The sequence below is a fragment of the Brienomyrus brachyistius genome, chromosome 1 (genome assembly GCF_023856365.1).
Source record: "Brienomyrus brachyistius isolate T26 chromosome 1, BBRACH_0.4, whole genome shotgun sequence".
Classification (NCBI taxonomy): domain Eukaryota; kingdom Metazoa; phylum Chordata; class Actinopteri; order Osteoglossiformes; family Mormyridae; genus Brienomyrus; species Brienomyrus brachyistius.
In genome coordinates this window covers 10,578,942-10,605,367 of record NC_064533.1, presented here as the reverse complement: position 1 = coordinate 10,605,367, position 26,426 = coordinate 10,578,942, and the positions used below count along the sequence as shown (strand labels likewise).

The following is a 26,426-nucleotide window of genomic DNA, read 5'->3' as shown; positions in this document are numbered from 1 at the left end:
AGTCAGCAGTGGGCGCTATTGTTAGCTAACGATGTCGGGGGTTTGGGTAATGCTGCTGAAACATCACCCCCACCACACTGACGTAATTAAGGGCTCCGAGACTCCCACATACACGCGCAAATAAATGCAGAAGCACACACTAAGACCGAGACCCCCACACCCCCTCCCTGACCCCACAGAAGCACCCTACGTTATTTTTATGCCGGCAGAGTGATTAAAGCTGAGTGCCAAGTAAATCAGCGGAACAGAGACACAGCGGATAAGATTAAAAAGTTTGGAGGCAAAAGTAAATCAGTTGGGGGGATGACCACTAGGGGCAGCAGAGGAAGAGAAATCCACCAGGCAGGACGGGGGTCGAACTCTACGCCTTCCGCCTCGTAGATTATCACCTGCTCTGCGTGCTGACCGCTGTTGTCCTCCTGTGGGTTTATACAAGCCTCTCACATCCTTCATGCCGCTTTCATGGCCCGACCGCGCCCTTCTCCGTGCGAATGCTCTCCCGAACCGACGAGGCGTGACCAATCAATCAGCGTCTCTCTATTTGTTTTCCTTCTTCCAATCAACGCCCTCCGCTGCGTGACATGATACAAACAATCAAAAATCCATAGGCCCACATGGCTTGTGAGGGACCCATCTGTGAACATCATCAATCATCATACATCTGACCCCCCCATGGTGTGAATGACCTCACACATCTCAGGAACGCACCATCTTCATCCCGCTGGGGATTCTGGGAAACCATTAAGTGCTTCACAAAGGATCCCTCTGGATTGGGGGGTCATGAAGGTCAGTAAGTAGGCACTCTTGAAGGGGGGGGGGGCACATCTTCAGACCAGCAGATGTGTCAAACTGCTCCGACAGGCCATATATCCTGCTGATGATCTTTGTCTTTGTCTCGAAGGACAACATCACCTAATTGGCCAACGCACTCCAGCACTTACCTGATGGAAGCACTGAGGGACCCGAGGACCCCCGACCCACAGCAGCCGCCCCACAACTTCTGAGCAGCTCGATACTCTGATTCACCAAAGTGTCACTGAAAGATGCATGAGTCCATCCATCAGTGAGAACCCCCACCCATAGAACCACCCCTGTGCTCTCCTTCCATTTGACACACAAATTCAAGTTGTACTTTGGGAGAAGCTGGTCCTAGTTCACTAATAATAATTAGAACAGTAACAAACACTTAGGAGGAAAATCCAAAATTTATTAAGACACCCAATCAATCGGGAATGTTTGTGTCACGCGTCGTCCTCGAGCTTCTCATACGAAAACACGCATAGATCCGGCAGCGTGAGCCCCTGCACATGTTCGTCCGCCTCGCTGCCGGATCTGGCTGTCTATGTTTAATCTGGGTCAGGATTATTTGACAGGTGAACACTGATTAGCCTGAAGAGGTTTCTGGATGTACAGACGTTCCTCTGCTTACGAATGAGTTACGTTCTGAACGGCTGTTTGTAACTTCAAATGTTCATAAGTTGTTATTCAACATCATTGTAAGGATATACGCAAGTACTAAGAACTAGGATGCTGGGAGTTCGCACGCTACACTGCTGCGTGGCGGGAGTAGCGGCCAGAAGTCGTACTGGGCGGAACTGGTGCGCAGAAAAAAAAATCATGTTGCGGACAGGAAACGGGAGCCCAATGAACACAATTTGGACTTACGGTCCTATTCGTTCGTATGTCTGAAAGTTCGTAAGCTGAAAGTTCATAAGTAGAGAACGTCTGTAGTTTCATATTTCCAGGCCTCTTTCTTGGGGGTTTTGACATTCGCTGCTGTTAATTCAGCGGTAGTGATTTCGTGCATGCTCTCCATGGTCTTTCACTCCTTCTCTCTCTCACTCTGTCTCTCCCCTTCACAGCAGGGTGAATGGCAGCATGCGAGTCTGTCATCATACCCTCAGATGGGACCGGCCCGGCTCTGCTCAGCCTGTCTCTGAACACTCTCCTCCCCAGTATAACTACATATGTGGGACGGCGTGATGAATCTCCCAGAAAGAGAGCGAGGTTGGGGGGGGGGGGGGGGGGGGGCTGACTTCTCCTCCTCTTTAAGTGCCCCCATTAACAAAGCCGACCCCCGCAAAGTGCTCTTCCTCCATCGATTGGTTAATCGATGAATGATTTTTACGACGTGCGTAGACATTACCCTCGAAATCACAGACTCGTTTAAATGGAGAGCAGGACACACAGTAAGTCTATTAGCGCTGTAGCTTGTCTCTTAATATCTGTTTCCGATCTGGATGTTATTATGACATTTTTCATGGAACGGACTCGTGGAGCTTTGCTGTGACAGAGCAGAAGCTGAAGAACCGGAGACCAGAACTGGGCCCTTTTTGAATTTTGAGGAAGTTCAAGTTCAAGTGTGCTGTGTTCATTCATTCATTCATTCATACATTTGTGCTGTAGAAGGGATATGAAAATGAGTCTAATGGTTCATGAAATCCCCCAGAACCTGAGCTAGGACCCAGTGACTGGGAGACAAAAACAAACATGTACACACACACACACACACACACACACACACACACACACACACACATACACACACACAGGTTTGTAATTATATCTTTGTGGGGACTCTCCATTCATGTCTATGAGGAAAACTCTCATCCCAACATCTCAATCTTAACCCCTACCCAGCCCGAACCTTAACCATAAGTAAGTTTTTTGATTGCTTTCACAGATCTTTGTAGGGACCTGAAAAATGGTCCCCACAACATCAAAAAAACAGATTTTTATTACGTTGTGGGGGACATTTGGTTCCCACAATGTAATATAAACCTAATCCACACACACACACATGCACACACACACCCTAACCAGCACAAACTGCCATCCTGTGTGGTTTCTGCTGTTTCAGCATATCAGTGACCCCCAGTGTCTCCAACACTGACTCACCTCAGTAGTAATTGTCTCTCCCCCCCCCCCCTCTCTTACTCCCTCTCTCCCTCCCTCTTGCTCTTCCTCCATCTGCCTCTCTCCGCTTTCAGTTTAAGTGATTTATTGGCTTGAACTGCAGTTTGGTGCACACTGCCAAGTTTAGAAACAAAATTCAGAAAACAACAACAATGACAGTACAGTTAATTACAGTGATTGCAGTGTGCACCGATTTACCAGCTAATGTGCTGGTTTTGTATTTTTTCTTTAATTTCGTTAATCGTTGGAAGGCTTGTGAGAGAGAGAGAGAGCGAGCTCTGTGAACTGCCACACACGCTGCCCCCCCCCCTGCATTGGATGCGGTGCCCCCTGGTGGACACTGGGAGCTGCTTCCGTTCCTCTCTTACTCGGTAACAGCCAGAGGAGTCGTCACAGACCTTTAGGTTTAGACAACCATCCAAAGCGCATCACTGCACAAAAGCCCCCTGATTGATCTCTTCTCCGAAGCGGCCCCAAAATAACTGCATCTGAAGGATTCCTTCATTTTTGCAACTTCCTCTCTAAGCTGCGTGCTGATAAATAAGGATCTCATCCTTCCCGGGGCAGTTTCCAGGCCCCACCTACCACAGGCAGTTTCCGCAAACGGTTGGACGTAAATGTCAGGTTAGGTGCGGCACTGCAACTCATCGGCCAATCATGTATTGAAATGAGCCAAATTTATGCAGATGGAAATTATACTAATGGTTATAATGATGATGGGAGGTTTTATTCCGGTTAATCAAACATATCAACATCATTATCATGCATTACTCTTCAATGGGCCGTCGCTCAGTGGGGCATGACCTCACACATTTAAAAAAAACACGCATGCATTGACAAAAATATAAAAGCAGACAAATCAATGCTCTGTGAATGAAAATCCATGGAAGATGCAATGGAGGGCAGGTGAGCAGCCGATTGGCCAACGCCAGAGGCCCTGCCCCCATTGTCCCGCCCACCAATCACAATTCCTCTCAGGCTGAACCCTGCATCATTCATGAAGATTTACATAGACCGTTTCAGAAATGTGTTTAAATGTATTTTATTCGGCTGACTCATCCCTTAAGGTAACAAGCAATCAATGATTAGCTAAAAATTAATTAATCACAAAACTTTAAAGGGCAAAATAATAATAATAAAAAAAAATCATCATTACAGAAATAATGGCAGTTTTAACTGGAAAATGGAGCTTCTCAGCTAATGTGCAGTTTAACATAAATTTATTTCAAACCTTCAAAATTAAAAAAATAAGTGATTCATGCAATCAACAGCTCAATCAATGCTAATTAATTAACAGATGGACCAGAAATCACCATACACTGATGTTCAGAGGCAGTCAGTGCTGTCAAGCTAAACCCTGCACAGCCTGATGGGTAGCAGAGGTGCATTATGGGCAGCACCCTGACATTCACAGGTTACCTTGCAGGGGGCGTTACTTACCGTTCGATGGCTTCACTCTGCAGAAGAGGATAAGCCCAGGATTTACAACTGGCTCTGACTCATGACTGCACAAACGCAGTTTCCTGATTTTCCCAGGCTATAACAAGTGACTGCGACCATTCTGGCTCTAACGCTGTCAACGTGTGTGTGTACGTGTGGGTTCACGCATGAGGATACGGCAGTTGCTGGCATCACTCAGGGCTGTTGGCTTTAGCGCATTATCTGCCCCTGATGGAGCCCTGTAAAAAACCAGGAGGTGGATTTACAGGCACCAGCGCAGCACCAGTGCAGCTCCGGAGTGGATGTGACATCAGACGTAAGTAAAATACAGGCTGTCGATGGAAACCTACAGGGCTCATTTGAATAGATTGCCCACAAGCAAGCCTTATTTGCCTTGGTAATGCATAGAGCGCTCAGGCTGATTACTGATTTACAGGGTTTTGTAGGTTTTGTCAAAAGCTTATTATAACCCCCAGAATGCCAGCACATCAGGCAAAATACGAGAAACAACAGCACAGAAATATGAAACTAAAAACCTGGGATAAAAACATAAGGACAGAGCCTCCCCCTGAACCAGCTCACATCCTGTCACCTGACATGGCTCATGTCCTGTACCCCATTAGTCTCACATCCTGTCCCTCTGAGATAGCTTATGTCCTGTCCCATGGACATCTCAACTCCTGTCCCTCTCAGACAGCTTACATCCTGTCCCCCAGATATCTCAAGCATTGTCCTAAAGGACAGCTGACATCCCGTCCCCCTGAGACAGCTCACACCCTGTCCCTCCATATGGCTCATGTCTAATCCCCCTGAGACATTTTACATCCTGTCCCCCAGATTGCGCATGTCCCCTCCCCCTGAGACAGCTCACATCCTGTCCCCCATATGCTTCATGTCCTGTCACCCTGAGACATTTTACATCCTGTCCCCCAGATGGCTCATGTCCCCTCCCCCTGAGACAGCTCACGTCCCGTCCCCCATATGACTTGTGCTGTGTCCCTCAGACAGCTCACTTCCTGTCCCCCAGGCAGCCTTGTCAGTCAAACGGCGGTTTCACCTCATCTCCAACACAGCTGACACATCTGAATATCAGATACTCATTTATGTGGGTTCATCTCTGCCCAGGATCAGGTGCTTCTGCTTGGGAAGAAGGAAATAAACAACTGCCAAATAAACCAAATTCCTACACAGTGGTTGTTTCTCAGTATGCACACTAGACCGTACTTGTGTTCTCATGTACCCGTTTTGTGTCGTCTTCCACTGCAGAAGACCAGTTCCAATACTGAAGAACAGAGGTACAGAGGACCGTGAAAATCCCAGGATTTCATTCTTGCCCTATCACAAATATCAAGGATTGGTTGCATCGTCTCCAAATGTGCCCTAAGTTCGTTCTTGGGAGACAAGTTAGCAAGACCAGTATTGCCAAGACCACAAGTACAATCTTAACCACTGGGCCCCTAATTGATAACACGGTAGTTTACTTTTAATGAGTTGAACAAAGTTTACGTGCAGGGAGCCCCTGAGGACAGACTCATCGCGTGCCTGCGGACGCACAGAACGCTCTTCCCAATAAACACCACACACGGACCTTTTTCCGAACACAAGCACGAGCTGCTCTCCCAATCAAGCGTGAAGCATTAAGACAGACAATCTTTCCAGGGTTCAATAAACTCTAGCACAGTCTTCTGCCTCAAACTATTAATTGATCTCCTGAGGATTATCTGTTTAAACATTCATAAATATGGAAAAATAGCCTTCAACCTCCACAGGCAGAAGCAGTGGAAAGCCCATGGCGGAGGCCTCTCCTCTCCTCTCCTCGCCTCGTCGGCCTGCGGGGTTGTTGAAATGCACGCGTCTTCAGATGGACTGTCAGGGACCCAGCGGAAATCACGGCTGCTTCAGTCTGGAGTTCTGACAGGCGGGGGGGCGAAAGCTGTGCAAGGGCAAAAATGCCACGCACACACGCTCGCCTTCGAGCCCCCAAGCATCAACAGGTGATTGGTCATTAATATATCTATTTAGTCAATCAAAATACACCACATAACAGAAACGACTTACTCTGGTTATGCCTATGGTAGTGTCCTTGAGAAATCCACCCTTAGGGGGCTCTCACCCCGATATTCCCATTTCCCCTTCACATTTCCCACAGACAGGCTCTCACCCCGATATTCCCATTTCCCCTCTGCATTTCCCACAGACAGGCTCTCACCCCGATATTCCCATTTCCCCTTCGCATTTCCCACAGACAGGCTCTCACCCTGATATTCCTGTTTCCCCTCTGCATTTCCCACAGACAGGCTCTCACCCCGATATTCCTGTTTCCCCTCTGCATTTTCCACAGACAGGCTCTCACCACGATATTCCTGTTTCCCCTCTGCATTTCCCACAGACAGGCTCTCACCCCGATATTCTCGTTTCCCCTTCGCATTTCCCACAGACAGGCTCTCACCCCGATATTCCCATTTCCCCTTCGCATTTCCCACAGACAGGCTCTCACCCCGATATTCCTGTTTCCCCTCTGCATTTCCCACAGACAGGCTCTCACCACGATATTCCTGTTTCCCCTCTGCATTTCCCACAGACAGGCTCTCACCCTGATATTCCTGTTTCCCCTTCGCATTTCCCACAGACAGGCTCTCACCCCGATATTCCCGTTTCCCCTCTGCATTTCCCACAGACAGGCTCTCACCCCGATATTCTCGTTTCCCCTTCGCATTTCCCACAGACAGGCTCTCACCCCGATATTCCCATTTCCCCTTCGCATTTCCCACAGACAGGCTCTCACCCCGATATTCCTGTTTCCCCTCTGCATTTCCCACAGACAGGCTCTCACCACGATATTCCTGTTTCCCCTCTGCATTTCCCACAGACAGGCTCTCACCCTGATATTCCTGTTTCCCCTTCGCATTTCCCACAGACAGGCTCTCACCCCGATATTCCCGTTTCCCCTCTGCATTTCCCACAGACAGGCTCTCACCCCGATATTCTCGTTTCCCCTTCGCATTTCCCACAGACAGGCTCTCACCCCGATATTCCCATTTCCCCTTCGCATTTCCCACAGACAGGCTCTCACCCCGATATTCCTGTTTCCCCTCTGCATTTCCCACAGACAGGCTCTCACCACGATATTCCTGTTTCCCCTCTGCATTTCCCACAGACAGGCTCTCACCCTGATATTCCTGTTTCCCCTCTGCATTTCCCACAGACAGGCTCTCACCCCGATATTCCCGTTTCCCCTCTGCATTTCCCACAGACAGGCTCTCACCCCGATATTCCTGTTTCCCCTCTGCATTTCCCACAGACAGGCTCTCACCCCGATATTCCCGTTTCCCCTCTGCATTTCCCACAGACAGGCTCTCACCCCGATATTCCTGTTTCCCCTCTGCATTTCCCACAGACAGGCTCTCACCCTGATATTCCTGTTTCCCCTCTGCATTTCCCACAGACAGGCTCTCACCCCGATATTCCCGTTTCCCCTCTGCATTTCCCACAGACAGGCTCTCACCCTGATATTCCTGTTTCCCCTTCGCATTTCCCACAGACAGGCTCTCACCCCGATATTCCCGTTTCCCCTCTGCATTTCCCACAGACAGGCTCTCACCCCGATATTCCCGTTTCTCCTCTGCGTTTTCTGCAGGCAGACTCTCACTCCAATATTCCCGCCTTCTCCCTCACCTCCCTTCAACTGATGCTGTTTTTGCGACTTCCGACGTTAATTAACTGGCTTTTATCCAATTCCCCAGCTGGCCACACATCCATGATGAGCCGAGCTGTTATCCATGCATTTTACAGCCCTTAGGAGCGCCAATAAACGCAGAGTCACATGCAGCCTGTGGCGGTCAATCAGCCAACAGCAAGTACAAAGTGGAACTGTTCCATGGAACGCCACCATGCTCCTCATCGCTCCAGGTGGGGGGGAGGGGGTGGGGGGTTGCTGTAACAGATAAAGCAAACAGCTTAGGGCTAAAAGTTCCTTCAGAGTAAGTAACAGATTGCATGACTATTTGGGGGGGGGGGGGGGGGGGATAAGCAGGAAGGATGATTTCAGGGGGATGATTCTGCAGTCCCCCCCACGCCGGGTGTGTTATGTCAGTTCCCCGTCCCGGTCACAGAGGGGTGTTTTGGCGGATGAACTTGGTAATGTGCCTGGGAGGGAGGGGCCCCAGCTTTTGGGAGCGAGCAAAAGCCAGAAGTGACACATCCAACAATGTGCAAGGAGGCAGCTGGAGTAAACAGACCCCCCCCCCAAAATGGTCCTGTTTATGAGATCCATGTAACCCTGTTAGTGACACAGAATTTCAATAAACAACTTCATACACACAGATACATACACACACAGACAGATACACACAGACAGACACAGGCACACACAGACAGACACACACACACAGACACAGACACACACAGACAGACAAAGGCACACACAGATAGACACAGGCACACATACACAGATAGACACAGACACACACAGATAGACACAGACAGACACAGGCACACACAGATAGACACAGACACATATACACAGATAGACACAGACACACACAGATAGACACAGGCACACACACACAGATAGACACAGACACACACACACAGATAGACACAGACACATATACACAGATAGACACAGACACACACAGATAGACACAGGCACACACACACAGATAGACACAGACACACACACACAGATAGACACAGAGACACACAGATAGACACAGGCACACACACACAGACACAAACACGGCAGTAAAAAATGCTGACACAAAGCAGCTGGAAGGAACTGTAGTGAAATGAGCACAAACACTCTTCATAGGACAGTTCAAAAAGCGGAACCCCTCCTCCCATTCCTGCCATGTTCCCCTTGTTATGTAAGAGCAGAGCCAGGATCTTTTTCAGCTTAGTGTTTGTCATGTGTTTTGCATCTACCCCAATATGACCCCTCCTATCCCCACCCCCTGCAGCTGCAGACGCACCACCCCCCCCCCCCCCCCGCACCATTAGAGTGCTTGTCTCTGGTTTTGTCGAGGCATGGTAATGAGTTCAGTCACTCCATTTTCCTGTAAACGCCAAAGCGATGAACTAACACTCCGGTTAGACGCTACCCTGCGGTCATTGACCAGCCGGGGGGGGGACTGATGCTGGCAATAAACACAAAGGCTTGCCTCAGGCCACAGGACAGACTGGCTGACTCAAACAGGGAGGGGCTTCGTGTTAAATTGCACCCAGCAGTAAATCTTAAAGACGCGCATGTCCACACGCTCTTCCTCTGCGACAACAATGACATGGCCTTGGTGTGGTCCTGTAACCCCTCAGTGCTCTCCCTGCCAGGAAGCACTGGGGGGGCGCCATCCCACCATGTCTCCCCCAGCAGAGGGAACTGGGACCCAAAAACCTTGGTGGACTGCTCCAGTTCAGAAGAAGTTTCCAGAATAAAATATGAGGGGGTTAACATGCTCGGGAACATAGGGCTGAATGATTTGTCTTGAATTTTTCTGATGGGGGGGGGGGAGAACCCCCCCGGAGGCTACAGATCATGCAGTCCCCTAATCCTAGTTATAGTGAACCTCAGCACTCTCAGCGAAGACCCAGTGCAGCCAGAAACAGAGAGAAGCCACAAAGAGTGGCGAGACAGGGCCAAGTTCCTCCACATGGGGAAGTGCATGTTTCACCAGCCCAGCGCGTACTTCACTGATCTGCCTCCTGCTACACGGTCCACTACTTACTTCACTAGTCAGCCTCCAATTTCACCAGTCCGTCTTGTACTCCACTAGTCCACCTACTACACAACCAATCCACCTCGTACTTCACAGATGCAACTCTTATTTTACTGGTCCAACTCATACTTTACTGATCTGCCTCCTGCTTCACCAGTCAGCCTCCTACTTCAGCAGTCCATTTTGACTTCCCCAGTCAGCCTCCTACTACATCAATCTGCCTCGGTCCAACTTGTATTTCACCAGTCCGCCTCAGACTTCACCAGTCCACCTCATACTTTGCGAGTCCACCTTGTACTAGCACTAGTCTACCTCTTACTTCTCAGGTCTGCCTCAGACTTCGAAGGTCCAGGATGAGCCGGGAAGAATCTCTCTCCGCATTGTGATTTTCTGGCCTCTCATTGATGAGTGATTCCGGGGCTGCGCCCATTATAAGAAGGTACCTGATACGTCATATAGTGTTGTAGATGTAAGACGAGCCTCAGAATTGGGTAACTTGCTCCATCCCCACGTATAACATTCAGAGGATGAAGGCATAAAGAAAAAAAAAAATCCATAATTTAATAGCAATGCATGTTTAATTTACACCCCCCCCCAGCACCCACAGGTGACCGCCGCCTCTTTCTGTGGGAGGTGGTGCTAGCTGAGGACGATTGGTGGCTTTAAGCCCCTGCCCCCCCATAATCACTGAGTAAGCCTTGGGCTTTAATGTCCCTCCCCCGGGTCCGGCTCAGGGATGTATGGGAGGTGTCACCCCCATGGCACGGCAAGTTGTCTTCCATCTGAAGCCATCCAATCAGAACAGAGACACTGAAGGCGTGGCCACTGGCCGGCCAATCATCAGCGCCAGCAGTGCTAAGACCAAACACCCCCATGGTGAGGGTGCTGTGTCAGAGCCCCTGTGGCTGTGCCCCCTGATAATGAGCTGGGGGCCAACGCGCCAGTCCCAAGCGTTAGTGCCCCCCCCCCCCGCCAATGCCTCCTTTACATCTCGGCCAGACAGCCGGCCACCCCACACCGGGCCAGGAGGGCGGCGATCCGCTTCACTTTGTTCCATGGTGGCTCGGCTGGGTGATGGTGGTAATTAGCCCCCGGTGTGTGCGTGTGTTTGGACAGCACGCCTGTATGAATGAGCACGTGTGATGATCTGCCAGTAGGTGCCTGTGTGTCCGTGTGTGTGCTCTTGTCTGAGAGGATTAATCAGATCAGAGAGAGGGCCTCTAGAAGGGACTGCTACAAAGGTAGGCCGCTGTGTTCTGGGCGTGGGGGGTGGGGGGGGTGCAGTCTTGTCAGCCGAACAGCTGGCTGGATTGGTGCTCAAATCACGAAGCCCCAAGACATTTCCCATGATCCCCCCCGCTACGCTCATGCTGCCACCTAGATCCTTAAATCTGCCCCTCAGTCCCAAGGGGGGGGGGGGGGCGGGGGTGTGGGGCGGCTGTCCGGCTCTTTCATTCCGTGGACTTAGTCAGCCTAAAAGGAACCGTGGGGTGACTTTCATCTTCCCCGGGGGAAGGAAACAGAACCCGGGGCAGACAGAGGGAGGAGAAGAACAGGAGGGAGAAGGAGAGAGAAAGGAGCACAAAGGACGAATGTCCAAGGGCCGCAGGTCACGTCAGTGTGGCATAAACACACAACAAGTAACAGCAATATGACCACCATCCCATAATAAATGGCAGCCTAGCAACCAGCCCGCTGGCTTGCAGAGCGCCAGTCACACAGGTGCCATCAGCAAACAGGTTGTAAACTGATTGTGGAAAAACGGGGGGGGGGCTCGTGAGGATAAGTGTGATGCAGATAAACAGCTCTCATCTGTCTGCTTTAGGTCAGGAAAAGCCCCCGACCCCACAAACACACACCACTCCCTACGGAATCTTCCGCCCTCGCCGTAAGGGCCTGGGATTGAAGCTTGGGCGCGGGCTGCCATCTCCACTGGCATGGGGGGTGGGGTGCTTGAAACACAAGAGGCTGATTGTCTAGCCCACCCCCCCCCCGCACCATGGCTGTCTTTATTGCGTGGTGGAGTACATCCATCAAGTTAATGGGGAAATAAACGTCGTCATTGTTTGCAAAGCAGAAATTAACACCCAGTCGTGTCCCAGCAATGGCCACTTTTGAGGGCTCTTGTACAAAACCAACTTTGATCACTTGAATTGAGGACGTCTTTTTCCCTTCGCTGCGTCGCGGAGAAAGGCACGCAAACACACACACACAGGCACACGATCCGCACAGGTCACTCAGAGTACAGGAAAAGCACCTGATCTCCTCATTTTCCTGAGGTCACAGAAAGAGCACCCTGGTCTGTCAGCACAGGTAGAGGTGGCACACATCACGCTGATGTCACTTCCTGTCTGGATGACTAACTGTGAGTCAGACGGAAGGATGGACAGGCACCATATTCACCCGCCTCTGTTGCTCTCTTAACTCAAACTTTGGAAATCGCGTGTGATCCAAACATGGCTATTCCAACAACCCTCAAGACCACTGGGAGAGCTTAAGTGTTGAGGAGGCTATTTTTAATGAGAGCATCTTCTGCTCGTCCTCTACGTGACGAAGGCACCAAGATCATCTGGCCGGGCAAAGCAGCGGCCAGAGAGGTCATTAGAGTCTCACCGAGGTTTGACTCTGAGAAGCGAGGAGTTCAGCATGAATAATTCAGCTGCGTTTTGGCCGACAGACGCGAGATGGCGAGGGCTCTCGCGCCCGGGCCCCTTCAGCGCTTTCCAGCATGGTGAAGCTCACCATTATTTCAGCTGGAAATGTTTCTGTGATTAAAGCTGCTTCTGCCGGCCCCTTTGGGGGAAACACAAATTTGAGACAGTCCAGACGGAAAAAATCCCCAACAAACTCCCTTCCGCCAGAACATGCAGGCGTCCAGCCACTAGTGGCTCTACGAAGAGTCACCACAGGAAAGAGCACCGGCTGGGGTTTGGGGATCCGCATCCCAAGAAGGCGGGCACTATGCTGCTGAGAAAAGAAAAACAGCCAGACTACCACCTTCGACAGATTCCACAGTTGTTCAGTGGTCTCAGTGGGAAACGCTATTGTGCATCTGTGGTTAAATTTACTGATACCATAGTAACCATAGTATCCATCCATCCATCTTCCAGATCTAATCATATAGTACAGGGCTGCAGTGAACCTGGAGCCAATCCCAGGAAGCCCAGGGCACAGGGCAGACGACACCCTGAATGGGATGCTAGTCCATCACAGGACTCGAGGCAAGGGACACCCTGGACGAGACGCCGATCCATCACCGGGCATGAGACAGGAGACACCCCTTGTTGGTTGAAAGCACATCTCTGTAAATAATCTAAAACTCTCCACATTTATCAGTTCCCTTGCATCTGAAATACGCAGGGCAGGGGAAGATGAGTCAGGCCAAGTATTTGCGTTTACTGAAAGTCAATAATTCTGACCACAGCTGCAGCTTCAGCATCCAAACAAGGAGGCGTATTTTCCACACAGGAGGTATTTAAGGTAAGAAACATAATTATTCCCCAGTTCATGGTGTTGAGAGCTTAATTGGATCCACCATAGCATAAACAGCAGCACTCGCATTGCTGTGTTACATGGCCAAGGTGTTACTAGCTCTGAAAAGTGTCCCTTCCCAAGCTCCGCCCACAGCACAGCAGGACGCAGAGACCGCGGGGGCGTGTGTAACAAAGTCCGTGCGAGGACCGTCTCCCCAGACATAATGATGTCTCTCGTTCCTGGGGTGTTGTGCTAGGGTGTCATACTGTCACCCTCCCCCCCCCCCATCCCCCCAGCGTCAATTCCAGCAAATTACACATTTTGAGCTGCGTTCCAATTAAAGGCGCGAGTCGAAAGCAGAGGCAGCAGATGTTTGCGTGCGTGAGGACAGTGAAGAGCAGGAAGGACATGGGCACACATGGCTCTTTCATACTTCACCCGCCTCCTGCCACAACACCACGCCCGCCTGCATTGACAGCCTCGTCAGCAGAGACTCGGGGGGGTGCCAAAGCCCCAGACACACAAAAGCAGGGGGCAGGAGCCCCCCAGCCGAGATCTAAGGAGCCTGGAGACGAAGGATCACAGCAGTTGATCTTCACGCCGGAGAAAGGCCAGCAGGGCAGCGGCAGTGGGAGGTGACCAAGGTGAAGTGGGGAAGGAGGGCGGTTGCTCCTGGATCAGAGGCTGGTAGCCTGGAGTGCAAGGGCAGTTCACAGCCCTGCACAACAGCGGGCACCCTTCCAAAGCGAACACGCGTCTTCACATGCTCCTTCACACACAAATGAGGAAGTCACCCTCCCCTGATTCAACCTTCCATTTCGTGCTCTGCATGGGTGCATCTTGTCAATGAACTGGGTGGGATAAACCAACCTTCAAAAAAGTGGACAGATGGGACTAAGAGACTGGAGATTGGGCTGCAATCCCTTTAATGGTCTGACTGGGAACGTCATGATTAGATACACTACAGCAAGCAACAGGACATACAGAGATCTAACCACTATTCCATTAAACATTCCTTTCTATTCATTCAGTCATCATACCTACACTGAGCATCTGCTCGTGTTCTGTTATCTTCTAAAGGCCAAATGTTTTATAACTAGTATATAACTACATCAACCGGACTCAGTCACATGTATCTCCATGACTGTAATTTAGGAGAAACGTTGAGTTAGGGTGATTAACTTAAGATGCCTTACGTAACAAGTCAAGCACGCTGGGCTGAAATGACCTGCCATTACCGCTACACCCCCTGGAAACACAGAAACGTCATTGACAAAGATCTGCAGCATCGATTCCACTCCCTGCATGGTGTGGAATCCAATACTTACGCAGGGAAACTGGCTGGATACAGTTTCATAAACCACAGCTTTCAGGTTTTCATTAGCTATCCCCGCTAGATAAAACTGCTGTTGGCAAATGTTCAAAAAATATGATACAGTGGTAACAAACAGACCCAGGATTTCATGGGGACTCCCTTGCATCATTATCACTGATTCATTACAGAGTTTATTTACCCTGCAGGAGACGGCATGGTCAAGGGGCTGAAGAGTCACATCAGCCGAATCAATCCCAATGGCTGTGTTAACCCCAAAGATCAAGTCAACCCCAACAGGCAAGTCAACCCCAACAGGCAAGTCAACCCCAATTGCCAAGTCAACTCCAACGGCAAAGTTAACTCCAATGGCTGAGTCAACTTCAACAAGCAAGTCAATCCCCATGGGTGAGTTAGCCCCAACAGCTGAGTCAATCCAAATGGTCACGTCAACCCTAATAGTAAAGTCAACGGTGTGAGCAGAGCTTCTACAAGCAAGATCGATTAGAAAATTAGCTTATCCCACATCTTTACTAGAACAGAAAGGGCAGATTGGTGAAGAATCAGAGGAAAGACATTGGTCAGTCATTGGAGCCTTCTGAGACCATGGGAGAACCTCAAAGCAAGCTGCAGTCTCTCCCCTCCTCAGAGTACGAGAGAGGATACCTATTTCAACACTCAATATACTCATGAGAAAATGCCTTCTGTGCCCCTCACTGTTTCTCAGTACGGTGCAGGAACAATACAGGAAACTTTTTCGGGGAGCTCTCTGGGTATGTGAGTTGGGGGGCGGGGGGGGTGTTGAGGTGGCGGGTGTTCTGAATGAACCTGTGCTGCGCGTCAGTCTCAAGGACTCAAACATGTCAAGCATGGTTAAAACACGGTGCTCCAGAGATAATCCACCCAGAGGAGACAGAAGCACAGCTCGATCAAGGAGGGAAAGTCAGGAGGCAGCACTGAGCTGCATGGAGGGTTGGAACTCTTCACTTTAGAAGACAAAGCAATGAATGTCAACCAGACACTGGGAAAGACACAATGAAAAAGAAAAGCACATCCACAGGGTGTTTAGAGGCACAGACACACCCTTTGTTCTCCTTCAAAATCTGCTTCACCATATTTACCGGACTGGAGGTGTCTTATAGCAACAAAGAGTGGCTAGATGAGCCCAATAGCCGGTCTTCTGAATTTTACTGGGACGTATTGCTGTCATGTCCCTTTCGGGGGAATTGGGCCATCGGGCTGTACGGCTGCACGCTGTCGAACGGGCGGAAGCTCCAATGCACACATCCATCTCTGCTTCCCAAAGGACCGTGGCCCAAGCCACAAGCTGGGGAAATGCAGGAACGTCACCGCTGCCTGAGATCACGGGTACTGCCAATGCTGGAAGACTCACATCAGCCTATGCCTATTTTAGCTGACTGAGGCGGGATATATCACAGAGAGGACACTATGTGGAGCAGCTTGTGCAGGAAAGAAATACTCCCCTCAGGTAACCTGAGTAGAGCTTGCAGAAGCTGGTGCGTTTGTGTGTGTGTGTGTGTGTGTGTGTGTGTGTGTGTGTGTGTGTGTGTGTGTGTGTGCGCGCGTGTGCATGTGTGGGCGCATGCATTTCCCAGCAGGCTGAAATCTTGGCCAACCACAAGCCCTCGGGAGCTGAGCTGAGGACTGGCCGTCTCTGCCTGTCACCCTAGGGCACCGATAATGTCCGGGAGTGTCCATGCTGTCCTCTATTCAGACAGAGCTCCAGGCACCTCACACGCCACCCTGCGTCCCCAGTGCACAGGCCAGCGCTCAGCATGGCAGGAGTATGATGCCAAGCAGCTAGCAGGCGGCCCGACACTGCTGGGACCTCACGTGTGTGTGTGTGGGGGGCGCGGATTCCAAATGTGACCCGTTCGAGTTAGCCACCAGTTAGCCGTTAGCATAACAACTGCACACATTAAACCCACAGCCCCCAGAGTATGTGCCCCAAAATACTCACTCTCATTAAACTGCGGCTATCCACAGCAGCCCCTGACTACCATCTCCAAACAAGCCTAATTGGGCCCATGTCATCCAACTGCAGTAACTCTTTTCAGCGGCAGTACTGTGCCAGTGATGGTCCATCTTCACAGGTTCACTTGGGGTATTTTGGTCCAAAAACAGATTAAACACTTAGTGACTGTTTACTGCTGCATCTTGGTGTCATATTATTCATTTTCAATAACCAGACATAAAATTAATGAGAGTGCAGGTCTATGTTTTCCTAATAAAACTGCAAGACAGCATTGTTCCCTGTTCTGAAATGCCCCCAGCTGTGAGACTTCTGCTTTTGGCTGAAGTTGTCAGGTTCCCTGCTGTGAAAACCTCGCAGTCTCGGGGAAAAGTCCACAGTAGGCTAAGACTGATCCTTGGGATATCATTAGAGCACTTTCTGATTGGTGGCTGTGGTACGAACGGAGGTGCTGGTCAGTTTCTGATTGGTGGTCCTAATACTCACCCAGGTTGTGGTCACTCTCTTATTGGATGGCCCCAGCACACCCCAAATACTGCCCACTTTCTCATGGGTGGTCCCAGCGTGCTGTACAACAGGGTTCCTTTGCGTTGACTGGCACTGCTATGGGTAACGGATGTCCTGAGGAATTCTGTCACCCTCACACACAAAGAAGAGTCTGAAGACTAATTAAAACAATTCAACTTTTTCCCCCTCACTGAAATGATTTGAATAACCTTTTTCAGTAGTGTTTAATTAAAGTAGATCAACTTTGGTTTTAATTAAATGTTTGAGAGAGTGTTCACAGTCTACTACACAGAGTAATTAGAGTCAAGCAGTTACTCTTCCTCTGAAAAGCCTATCCTTCTGTCTCCTCCCACTCACATCGCCGGCCGATGCCTGACTCAAGGCTTCCAGCAGCCCCTCAATCAGCCCGAGCACCTCCACGTGCAGACGGTGACACACTCATAGTCTCGCACGCACACGCGCCATGGCCGGGAATCGCCGCCTCATCCCACCAGCCCCTGGCACTCCCTTCCGCGATGATTCCCGGCTTAATTGCCGGGCTAAAACCAAATCCTCTGATGGAAAAAAGAGAAAACAATTTGACGGTGTGAGGTGGCCGGGGCCCATGCCCGACCCCGGCCAGGATTAACCAGAAAAGCTGGGGGAGGGGGTTCCCTATAAGAATCACAGCGACAGAACTGGAAGTCCACCATCAGAGGCAACGGCAGCCATAATACCGCATGTACGACCAACAATAAAGAAAATCGATGTACTGTGGGAATACGTTCGGTGTTTCCTAAAGGGGAGAACATGAGAGACAAATCGCAACAAGCGTTTTACACAAGGAAAATCCGTCCTTTCTGATATTTTCTAGGTCTCGTGTGTCAGTGTGCCCGAGTCTCGCCTTATCGATCCATCTGTCAGAGAGAAGCTGCATCTGAAAACATAAAGCCGAAAGCCCCACCAGCGAGTGGGCGAGGTTGCTGCTCATCCAGGGGTAGGAGCTTCAAAAGCCACCATTTACCACCCATTACCGCAGTCTGGTACTGCAGTCTGTCAGACCCTTAAGAGCATCGCCTGTTTACATACCCACTCTCTCTCTCACACACACACACACACACACACACGCACATACACGCCAGCCCATTTATTTGCCCAAAACCAGTTTCTCCCCACTGTAAATAAGCCTTCGGCAATAGAGACTCATTTTCATATCAGTAGATTTACTGGTGGGTAACAGAAACCAGTTCAGCTGCCCAAACCCCATTCAGAACCATCTGTTAAGGGTTCAGCAGGAACTTCCACAAGGGAGAACATTGTCAGCACTACCAAAGACTCCACTCACACAAGATGCAGACCCTTCTGAGATCAGCACAGTGATATATGGAAGAATGGACCAACCGACTTGACCAGGCAACCCCAGCCCAGCATAGAGTGCCCCCCTCCCCCTCCAAGGGTTAGACCTCTCGGCAACGGGTCTATAAAAGAGGAAATGAGAAGAGCACAGCAATTACCTGGCCTCAGCAATCACCGGCGTCATTTGTAACCCAATTTACAGATGCTAAAATCAGGCAGTGATGCTTAACCTCACAACCCTCTGACCTTGCTAATAGCCAGAGTAACCTGATCATAAAAACTCAGGAAATAATCACACACTCCAACGGGGAAGGCCTAATCAGGCACGATGAATGTATCGCGTCATTCTGATGTGCTCCGTTACTTTCATTTACATCCTGTACCTACCGTGTAAAGATCACTCTCATTTGAGAACAGCGAAGTGGTAGATTCTCTGATGAGCATTTCATTTGCCCTCTACTTCGGGGACGAGTGCTACTTTTGTGTTTGCGGCCGTTGGACCTGTTGCTGGTGCTCTGGTCGCAGTTTCTGATGCAGTCATTGATGTGTGGGATTTTGCTAGTGTTTTCTAATGCGGTTTTAATGGTGAAGTTTTTGTTGCCGTTGGCTGTGTTGACTGTGATGTTGATAGTGTTAATGGTGATGTTTTTGTTGGTGTTGGCTGGGTTGACTGTGATGTTGACCGTGTTATTGGTGATGTTTTTGTTGGTGTTGGCTGTGTTGTTCACTGTGTTGTTTGTTTTTGTTGGTGGTGTCTGTGTTTTGATTGCCCGTGTTGTCCTGTCGACAGTTGACTGTGATGTTGACAGTGTTTTTAAGTAGCACTGCGTGCTAGACATGGTATTGTTCACTGGGTTGTTAATGCTGTTGACAATGGTGCCCTTCATGGTGTTAGGGGATTTAACATTGCAGTTCTCTAAGGATGCCATTAGCATGTGTCCTTAGTAGATACTGATTCAACAAAGTATTTCAATTAAAGATGAATGATACCCAATCACAGGAACAGTGGTCATAAGCTCCTTTACAGCAGTTCCCCTAAGCCAATCCTGCCATTTCCTGTCCACGGGTTAACTCCTCAGCAAGTGGCACAGTACCCTGAACCAAAGTGAATCACTGTGACCCACAGTGACTCAGGGGGCTGGCTGTGACTCAGTATGATGCATGATTCTCGATTGGGTCCTTTAAATGAGGGTTGGGAATCATGGCCTGAGATGACCACTGACTCACCCAGCACACTAATTAAAGTCACTGTTTAGAAAGAAAGCGGCATCACCTTGCTTTTGAAGGTGTGAATAATTTACTGAGTTTTATACCTCAAAGCCATTTCAATTTGCCAGATTATGGCTTCCTATAACATGACCTGCCAGCATTTTAGCCCTTAGTCTCACCTGCTCAGAAACTGTGAACCCTTCAGACCCACCCCAGCCGTGCCAACCCCCCTCCCCAGAGGACGACCTTTTATCAGCCTCTGAATGGAAACAGCCCCCCCCCCACCCTGAACCCTTGGCACCACGCTTGTCATGTGGAGAGACCCAGCCCTCATTCTGCTACCATTGTGCTGAGACATTTCCCATGATTCCCTGGTGCCAAACACTTGCCATTGGGTAGCGGCGCCCAAACTTCCTGTCTCCTCACACGCTCTCTCACGCAGACATATACTCTCCTCTGGGCATGCGGAGTGGCTGCTTCTTCTCGTCCCGAACATGCGGTGAGATGTATTAAAGGCTCAGCATGCTGCTGAACGATTAGAGCGCAGCTCGGCTCAAGATTAATCCCAGCTGGGGGGGAGGTGGCAGGGCCCCTGAAGGACGGCCGCTACCCTTGGCCTGACATTGCGTCAGCAGGCATGATTAATGCTTTCTCCCCTCCTCCAAACGGGCGAATGCTAGGCGTTGACCCCATAGGTCGGCGGTCCGGTAATCATGGGAGCAGGAACAGCAGAGAGACCTGAATCTGAGCACTGGGCATCAAGAAAGAGCAGCTGGTCCCAGCGTACAGCGGCTGTGGTCTGACACTTGGGGGGTCCAGCTTATCCCCCTCGGTCAGCACCCTGAGACCCTACTATAAAAACGAGTGATGATCAGTATGGTGATGATCACCATGCCAAAGACGCAAATCTGACAGCTGTCAGAGACCACAGAAACATGGATACAAGCGTGTTAATACCCATGAATATTCTCCAGGACCCCATAAAGGCTGATTGCAGATTAAACGCCTGCCATGCAGATTTTCGCTGGACGTATCCCGTTACGGCACAGGCAGGCATGCAAACGATGTGCTCGGCATGGTGGTGGTGGGGGGGAGGCGTAAATCTCCCGGCAGAGGCGGGGGGGGGGGCTCCACTTTGATTCATGTTTATGCCTCTGTGGCTATATGGCCTCGTTTTGTTTTACAACCGATGACATCACTGGATACAGGCCCGCAGGCCCTTGTCACCGTGTCACCAAGCTCTTCTCCCTTCTGGGACGCGGCCTGGGCCAAGCCCGTCCGAAGTGGCTGCCGGAGAAAGTGCCGGAAAGCAGGCGGAAGAGAGGACGCCGGCTCGTAGAAAGCTCGCCCGCCCGCCTCCCTCGGCTCTCTCTCTTCCTTCCTTTTCCGCATGCCGTTCTCTCTCCCACGTGCTCCGTCTGCCTTGGTCTCAGAGGCAGTGCCAACGCTGAGCAGTGATACTGGGTCCAAACCGTCCATGTGCGCGAGGCGAGGGCCACGGGGGGCCGTGCCGAGCCAGCACGCACACATGCGCCGATAAATGCACCCCCTCCCCCCCGCTGGCTCGTTCCCATAAACTGACATCCGAATGGTAGCGCTGCTGTTAGCAGAGGCTCTTATGCGTCGAGAGCCGGATTCACGCTCCTGTGAAGCACGCCGAAGCCTCCAACCTCCTCCCCACTTTCATACATCACTTTCTCTTTGAAGTGGATTTTGGTAGTGAGGGTGTGTGTGGGGGGGGGGGGGGACAGCTGATTCATCAAGTTCATGGATGGAAAGTCCGTTCATTGTATTATCATTGTTTCACCGTGATCTGACAGCTCCCACCGCCCCCCCTCCCCCCACACCGTGAAACATCAAAGTGCGGACCAATCCTGCAAATCCATGGAGCTTCACGGAGCGTGTGGGAAAACCGTCTGTGTCGAGCTCTCGATGTAGAACCGCGTGGGAGCACAAGTTACACCCCAGCCACATGGGGGCGTCATCAACACCTGGTGTCGGAGGAGATACCCAGGGGCCTTACCTTCATGAGCCGGCCACTTTGCGTGCCCACGAAGGCCAGCGAGTGGTTCTTGTAGACGTAGGCAATGACGGATGTCATCTTGTCCGCCCCCTCGGAAAGCAGAGGGACACCGCGCACCATCTCCGACACGCCCAGCGGTGCGTTCATGTCCAGCCCGCAGAAGTTGTCATCAATAGTCAAAAGCTGCGGAAAGACAAAAGAGTGTCAGCTCCTCCCATCTGCATCATGTCCCGAGAAGCTCCGCCCACTTCCAGCTATGGCCTGTGTGAGTCTGGGAGGAAGGCGAATTGGACCATGTGACAGTGGATGAATGAAAAGAAAACAGAAGAGCTTTGGGAACAGCACAAGGGGAGGGGAAAAAGAATGGGAGTCTGGGGTGGGATGTGGGTATGTGTGCGCTGATCCAGCAGCACCCAACCTCCCAGGAGGTGACTCGAACCAACATGTACCATGTGACCTTACCTACGTATGATGTCTATGTGACCCTGGCCTGCTTCGATCCCACCCCCAGCAGAAGGAAGGCACTGGGCCGGCACCGGAAACTAGGCTCGCTCCACGGCACATGGTCAGAATTTCAGTCTGTTCTGGTATTTTCTACTGGCACTCGGGAGTTTGGAAATCAGCACGAGGCTTTCCGTGTGTGGGAACCGGAATGACTAACAATTTCAGCATGTCACTCGAAATGGACCCAAACACAGCGGCGCTGCTGAAAATAACCGCGGCTCGTTGGCCGTCAGTCCACCCGTATCGCTTTACCGCCGCCTCCGCGTGCCGCCACCACCCGCCATCCAATCAGTGCTCGCCGGCCTCTGCCGGCCACCACCTGCCTGCCCCACTGCTGTCAGAGTGTGCCATTACTGTGCTGGCGCCCGGCCGGGCCCTTGACCCTGAGCAGATCACCAGACACTGGGGGGGTGGGGGCGGAGCTCACAGATGCAGCTCGCACCACACAGGAAGTCCTCTCATGGTCCGCGGGCATTTTTACGCAGGGATTCCTCCCTGACCTTTTCTGGATGGGAAGGTTAAAGGTCATCAAAGGGCACTGGCATGGCCCCCGGGCCTTGCGTCTTCAGCACAGCTAACTGCCTGCCCCCCCTCCCCCTCGCTGACACAGCGCCAGTACCATGGTAGGAAGGAGCCCGAGGCCACTCATTATACAGTATATTGAGTATAGAGTATATAGAGTATATAGAGTACTTATTGCAGTGTATATACGCAGTGAGCCTGCAGAAGCTGCCCCATCTGTATTCCAGCTGTCCTGAAGGAGGAGGTGTATTGACATATATATATCATATAAAAAGTTAACAGGATTGATGGCTAGCATCTGCCATCTAAATAATAATTTTATAAGCATATCACAGAAACTGCTTTGGGTGTTTATACAGCAAAAGTGGGTGAACATGCTCTGCTTTGAGGAAGAGCTACTGATCTGGTTTGATGTACTCCCCCCTCCCCCCCCCAGCCATTCCAGGCCTCACCCCCAGCATCCCCAACCCCAACCTCTCACTGCCCTTCCTGTCATTTTTCCCAGCAGCTAATAGCAGCCCCCACATTACTGCAAATCTCACACTGGGAGTCAAGAGATTGGGACACGTTTGAGGAGAGGCTGGGCCTCATCTATGGAGGCAGGAGAAGGATGTGGCCATTCAGCCCAGGGCATTGGCACGCCACAAAGGGGTGTCTCTTCTCACCCGCCAGATACGACGGAGGGGGGGCAGCAGACACATTTAGTTGCTCAGCGTGACACCTGAGTAGAGAAGGTAGCTCAACCTTTACCACATCTCCAAAACAAGACATTTAGACCAGCAGGGGGCGTGGCGGCCATGGAACAGCAGGCATACTTCTGTCAGCATAAATTGGCTCCATAATGTATTTATGGATCTGTATTATCCAGCTGAGCAGAGAAACCTGACAGTGCAGCCTAGTAAAGTCATAAACGGGTAAATACAGGTCTGCGTGTGACTAGGTGTGAGGTGCGTGAGGCAGGCTCCGGACTTCCTCACTGGACAGCCCCAGGACCACTGGGGGAGGGGCTACCAGCAACGGCAGTAGAAAAGGAGGATGGGGGGAGGGGCAACTCTCAGCAGGTAATGTTTGTGTGCGCTGAAATGTAATTATATAACGAGCATCTGTTTATTCAGACTAACTCCCCGTAGCCCAGCTCAGGATTTGATTTGTTTCCTAAAATGAGAATGATCAAGATAAAATTAATCTTATTTGTTAACGTCTTCACCGCGATGAGATTTGGTCTGTCTGAGGATTTAGCGCAATAAAAAATCTCTACAGCGGAGCCCATATTACTGAAATACATAATTACATGTGTAAGATATATTCAGCTCAGTTATTAAATATAAAATAACCTGCACTGGACAATTGGTTGGAAGATTGACGAATCTTGCATTTATATATCAAACGTGCTCCCAATATGCAGCATGATTCTTTTGGCACATCACAAGAAAAACAGCCCGTATGAAGCTAGTTTGGCTCTTGTTACTTCAGGACAAAACGGCACCTAATCAGATAATTATATTTTGCTTTTCCCTCGTGCTGTTTCACAGCTGATCCGAGTCATTGTTGGCGACCATGCGACATGAATACCCATCGCGCTGAGCGCTGTGTTTAAGGCAATTATATCATCACACAGTTGCTAAACAAACGGCGAGGCTCTCGGCTGGTGTTGCATGAGCGCATGCCTCCCCACCCGCGAACACGGTCTTTCCAGTGGCCCACAGAGACCTCGTGTCCAGGCTGCTCATCCGTGCCACCCTCGTCCTGCTCGTCACGCCTCACACGGATGACGGAGCGTGGAATCAGGGAGCTGACCTGCACCCCCACCCTGGTTCTGTCATGCTTTCCGGAAGCTTCCTTGACACAGGATCTATTCCCGCACTTTCAGTCGGCGCTTCCTGCGCAGGGCGCGGCTAGAGCGTGATGGTGTACGCCACACTGCACACGCATGACCTCTTCCATGTGTACCGCATGTATCCTAAGCGTGTTCTACAAGAAGAACAATTAGATGGTTAATAATGTCTTACTGGTGATGAAGCGGGGGGGTCAGGGTTCATATGTCAGTTGTTATGGGGGAGCGTGTAAAAATAAGGAATTGATGGTTGCTGGTTTAAAGTGGAGTTTCATATCTGACTGTGACCATCCTTGCCGTCACTGTGATCGTTCTCGCTCTCACTGTGACCATCCCCACTGTCACTATGACCATCCACACTCTCACTGTGACCATCCCCACTGTCACTATGACCATCCACACTCTCACTGTGACCTCCCCCATTCAAACTGTGACCATCCCCATTGTCACTGTGACCATTTCTGCTCTCACTGTGATCATCCCTACTGTCCTTGAGACCATCCCTGCTGTCACTGTGACCATCCCCACTTTCACTGTGACCATCCCTGCTGTCACTATGACCATCCCCACTTTCACTGTGACCATCCCTGCTGTCACTATGACCATCCCCACTTTCACTGTGACCATCCTTGACCTCTCTGTGACCATCCCCACTCTCGCTGTGTCCATCCCCACTGTCACGGTGACTAACCCTGCTGTTACTGTGACCATCCCTGCTGTCACTATGACCATCCCTGCTGTCACTATGACCATCTCCCCGTTCACTGTGACCATCCCTGCTGTCACTATGACCATCTCCCCGTTCACTGTGACCATCCCTGCTGTCACTATGACCATGTCCCCGTTCACTGTGACCATCCCTGCTGTCACTGTGACCATCCTTGACCTCTCTGTGACCATCCCCACTCTAGCTGTGTCCATCCCCACTGTCACTGTGACCATCCCTGCTGTCACTATGACCATCTCCCCGTTCACTGTGACCATCCCTGCTGTCACTGTGACCATCCTTGACCTCTCTGTGACCATCCTTGACCTCTCTGTGACCATCCCCACTCTAGCTGTGTCCATCCCTGCTGTCACTGTGACTTTTCCCACTGGCCCTAAGGACTTGTCCATTGCGAAACTCAAACCTATTTGTAATCGACATCAAATAAAGGCAGCACTGAGAGCCTTATGTCTGCCGATGATGTCATCTTGCTAAGACGTCTTTTCAGTCGCCTCTGATCGCAGAGCCTGGGGAGACGTGAAATCGGGCCCAAATCCTTCCCTTGCACTGTATATGACACACAAGTCCCCTCTGAATGTGTGTGAATTTGTGTGACGAGAGAAATCCCTCCTTTGATGTTTCCCGGACAGAAAACCCTCAGGCTGCGTGTGTGCGTGAACCTCGCCGTGCCACACGGGGTATCTTAGCAATACTAAGCTTTCCTAAGCCATGTGCATTTATGACACCACCTGCAAGCATCCAGAGCCAGGAGTTGGTGCTAAACTGCTGAAGTAAAGTAACAGGAGCTCTGATTGGCTGGCACACAGCAGCGTGTATGAAGAACATAGAAAACAGAAAAAAAGAAAGGGGACTGTGTTTGGGCCACTGGCAGGGCAAGTCCCCAGAATGTCAGCGTGACGGATTATGACCTTTGCTTTAT

General features: G+C 50.7%; 1 protein-coding gene across 1 annotated transcript in view; it reads right to left on the bottom strand.

Moving 5' to 3' along the window:
• Window positions 1-26,426, bottom strand: part of plxna4 (plexin A4) — a 155,183-nt gene that overhangs the window by 109,619 nt on the left and 19,138 nt on the right. The window contains 1 exon segment of the mRNA XM_049019343.1: window positions 21,921-22,103. Coding sequence (XP_048875300.1) covers window positions 21,921-22,103 — 183 coding nt within the window.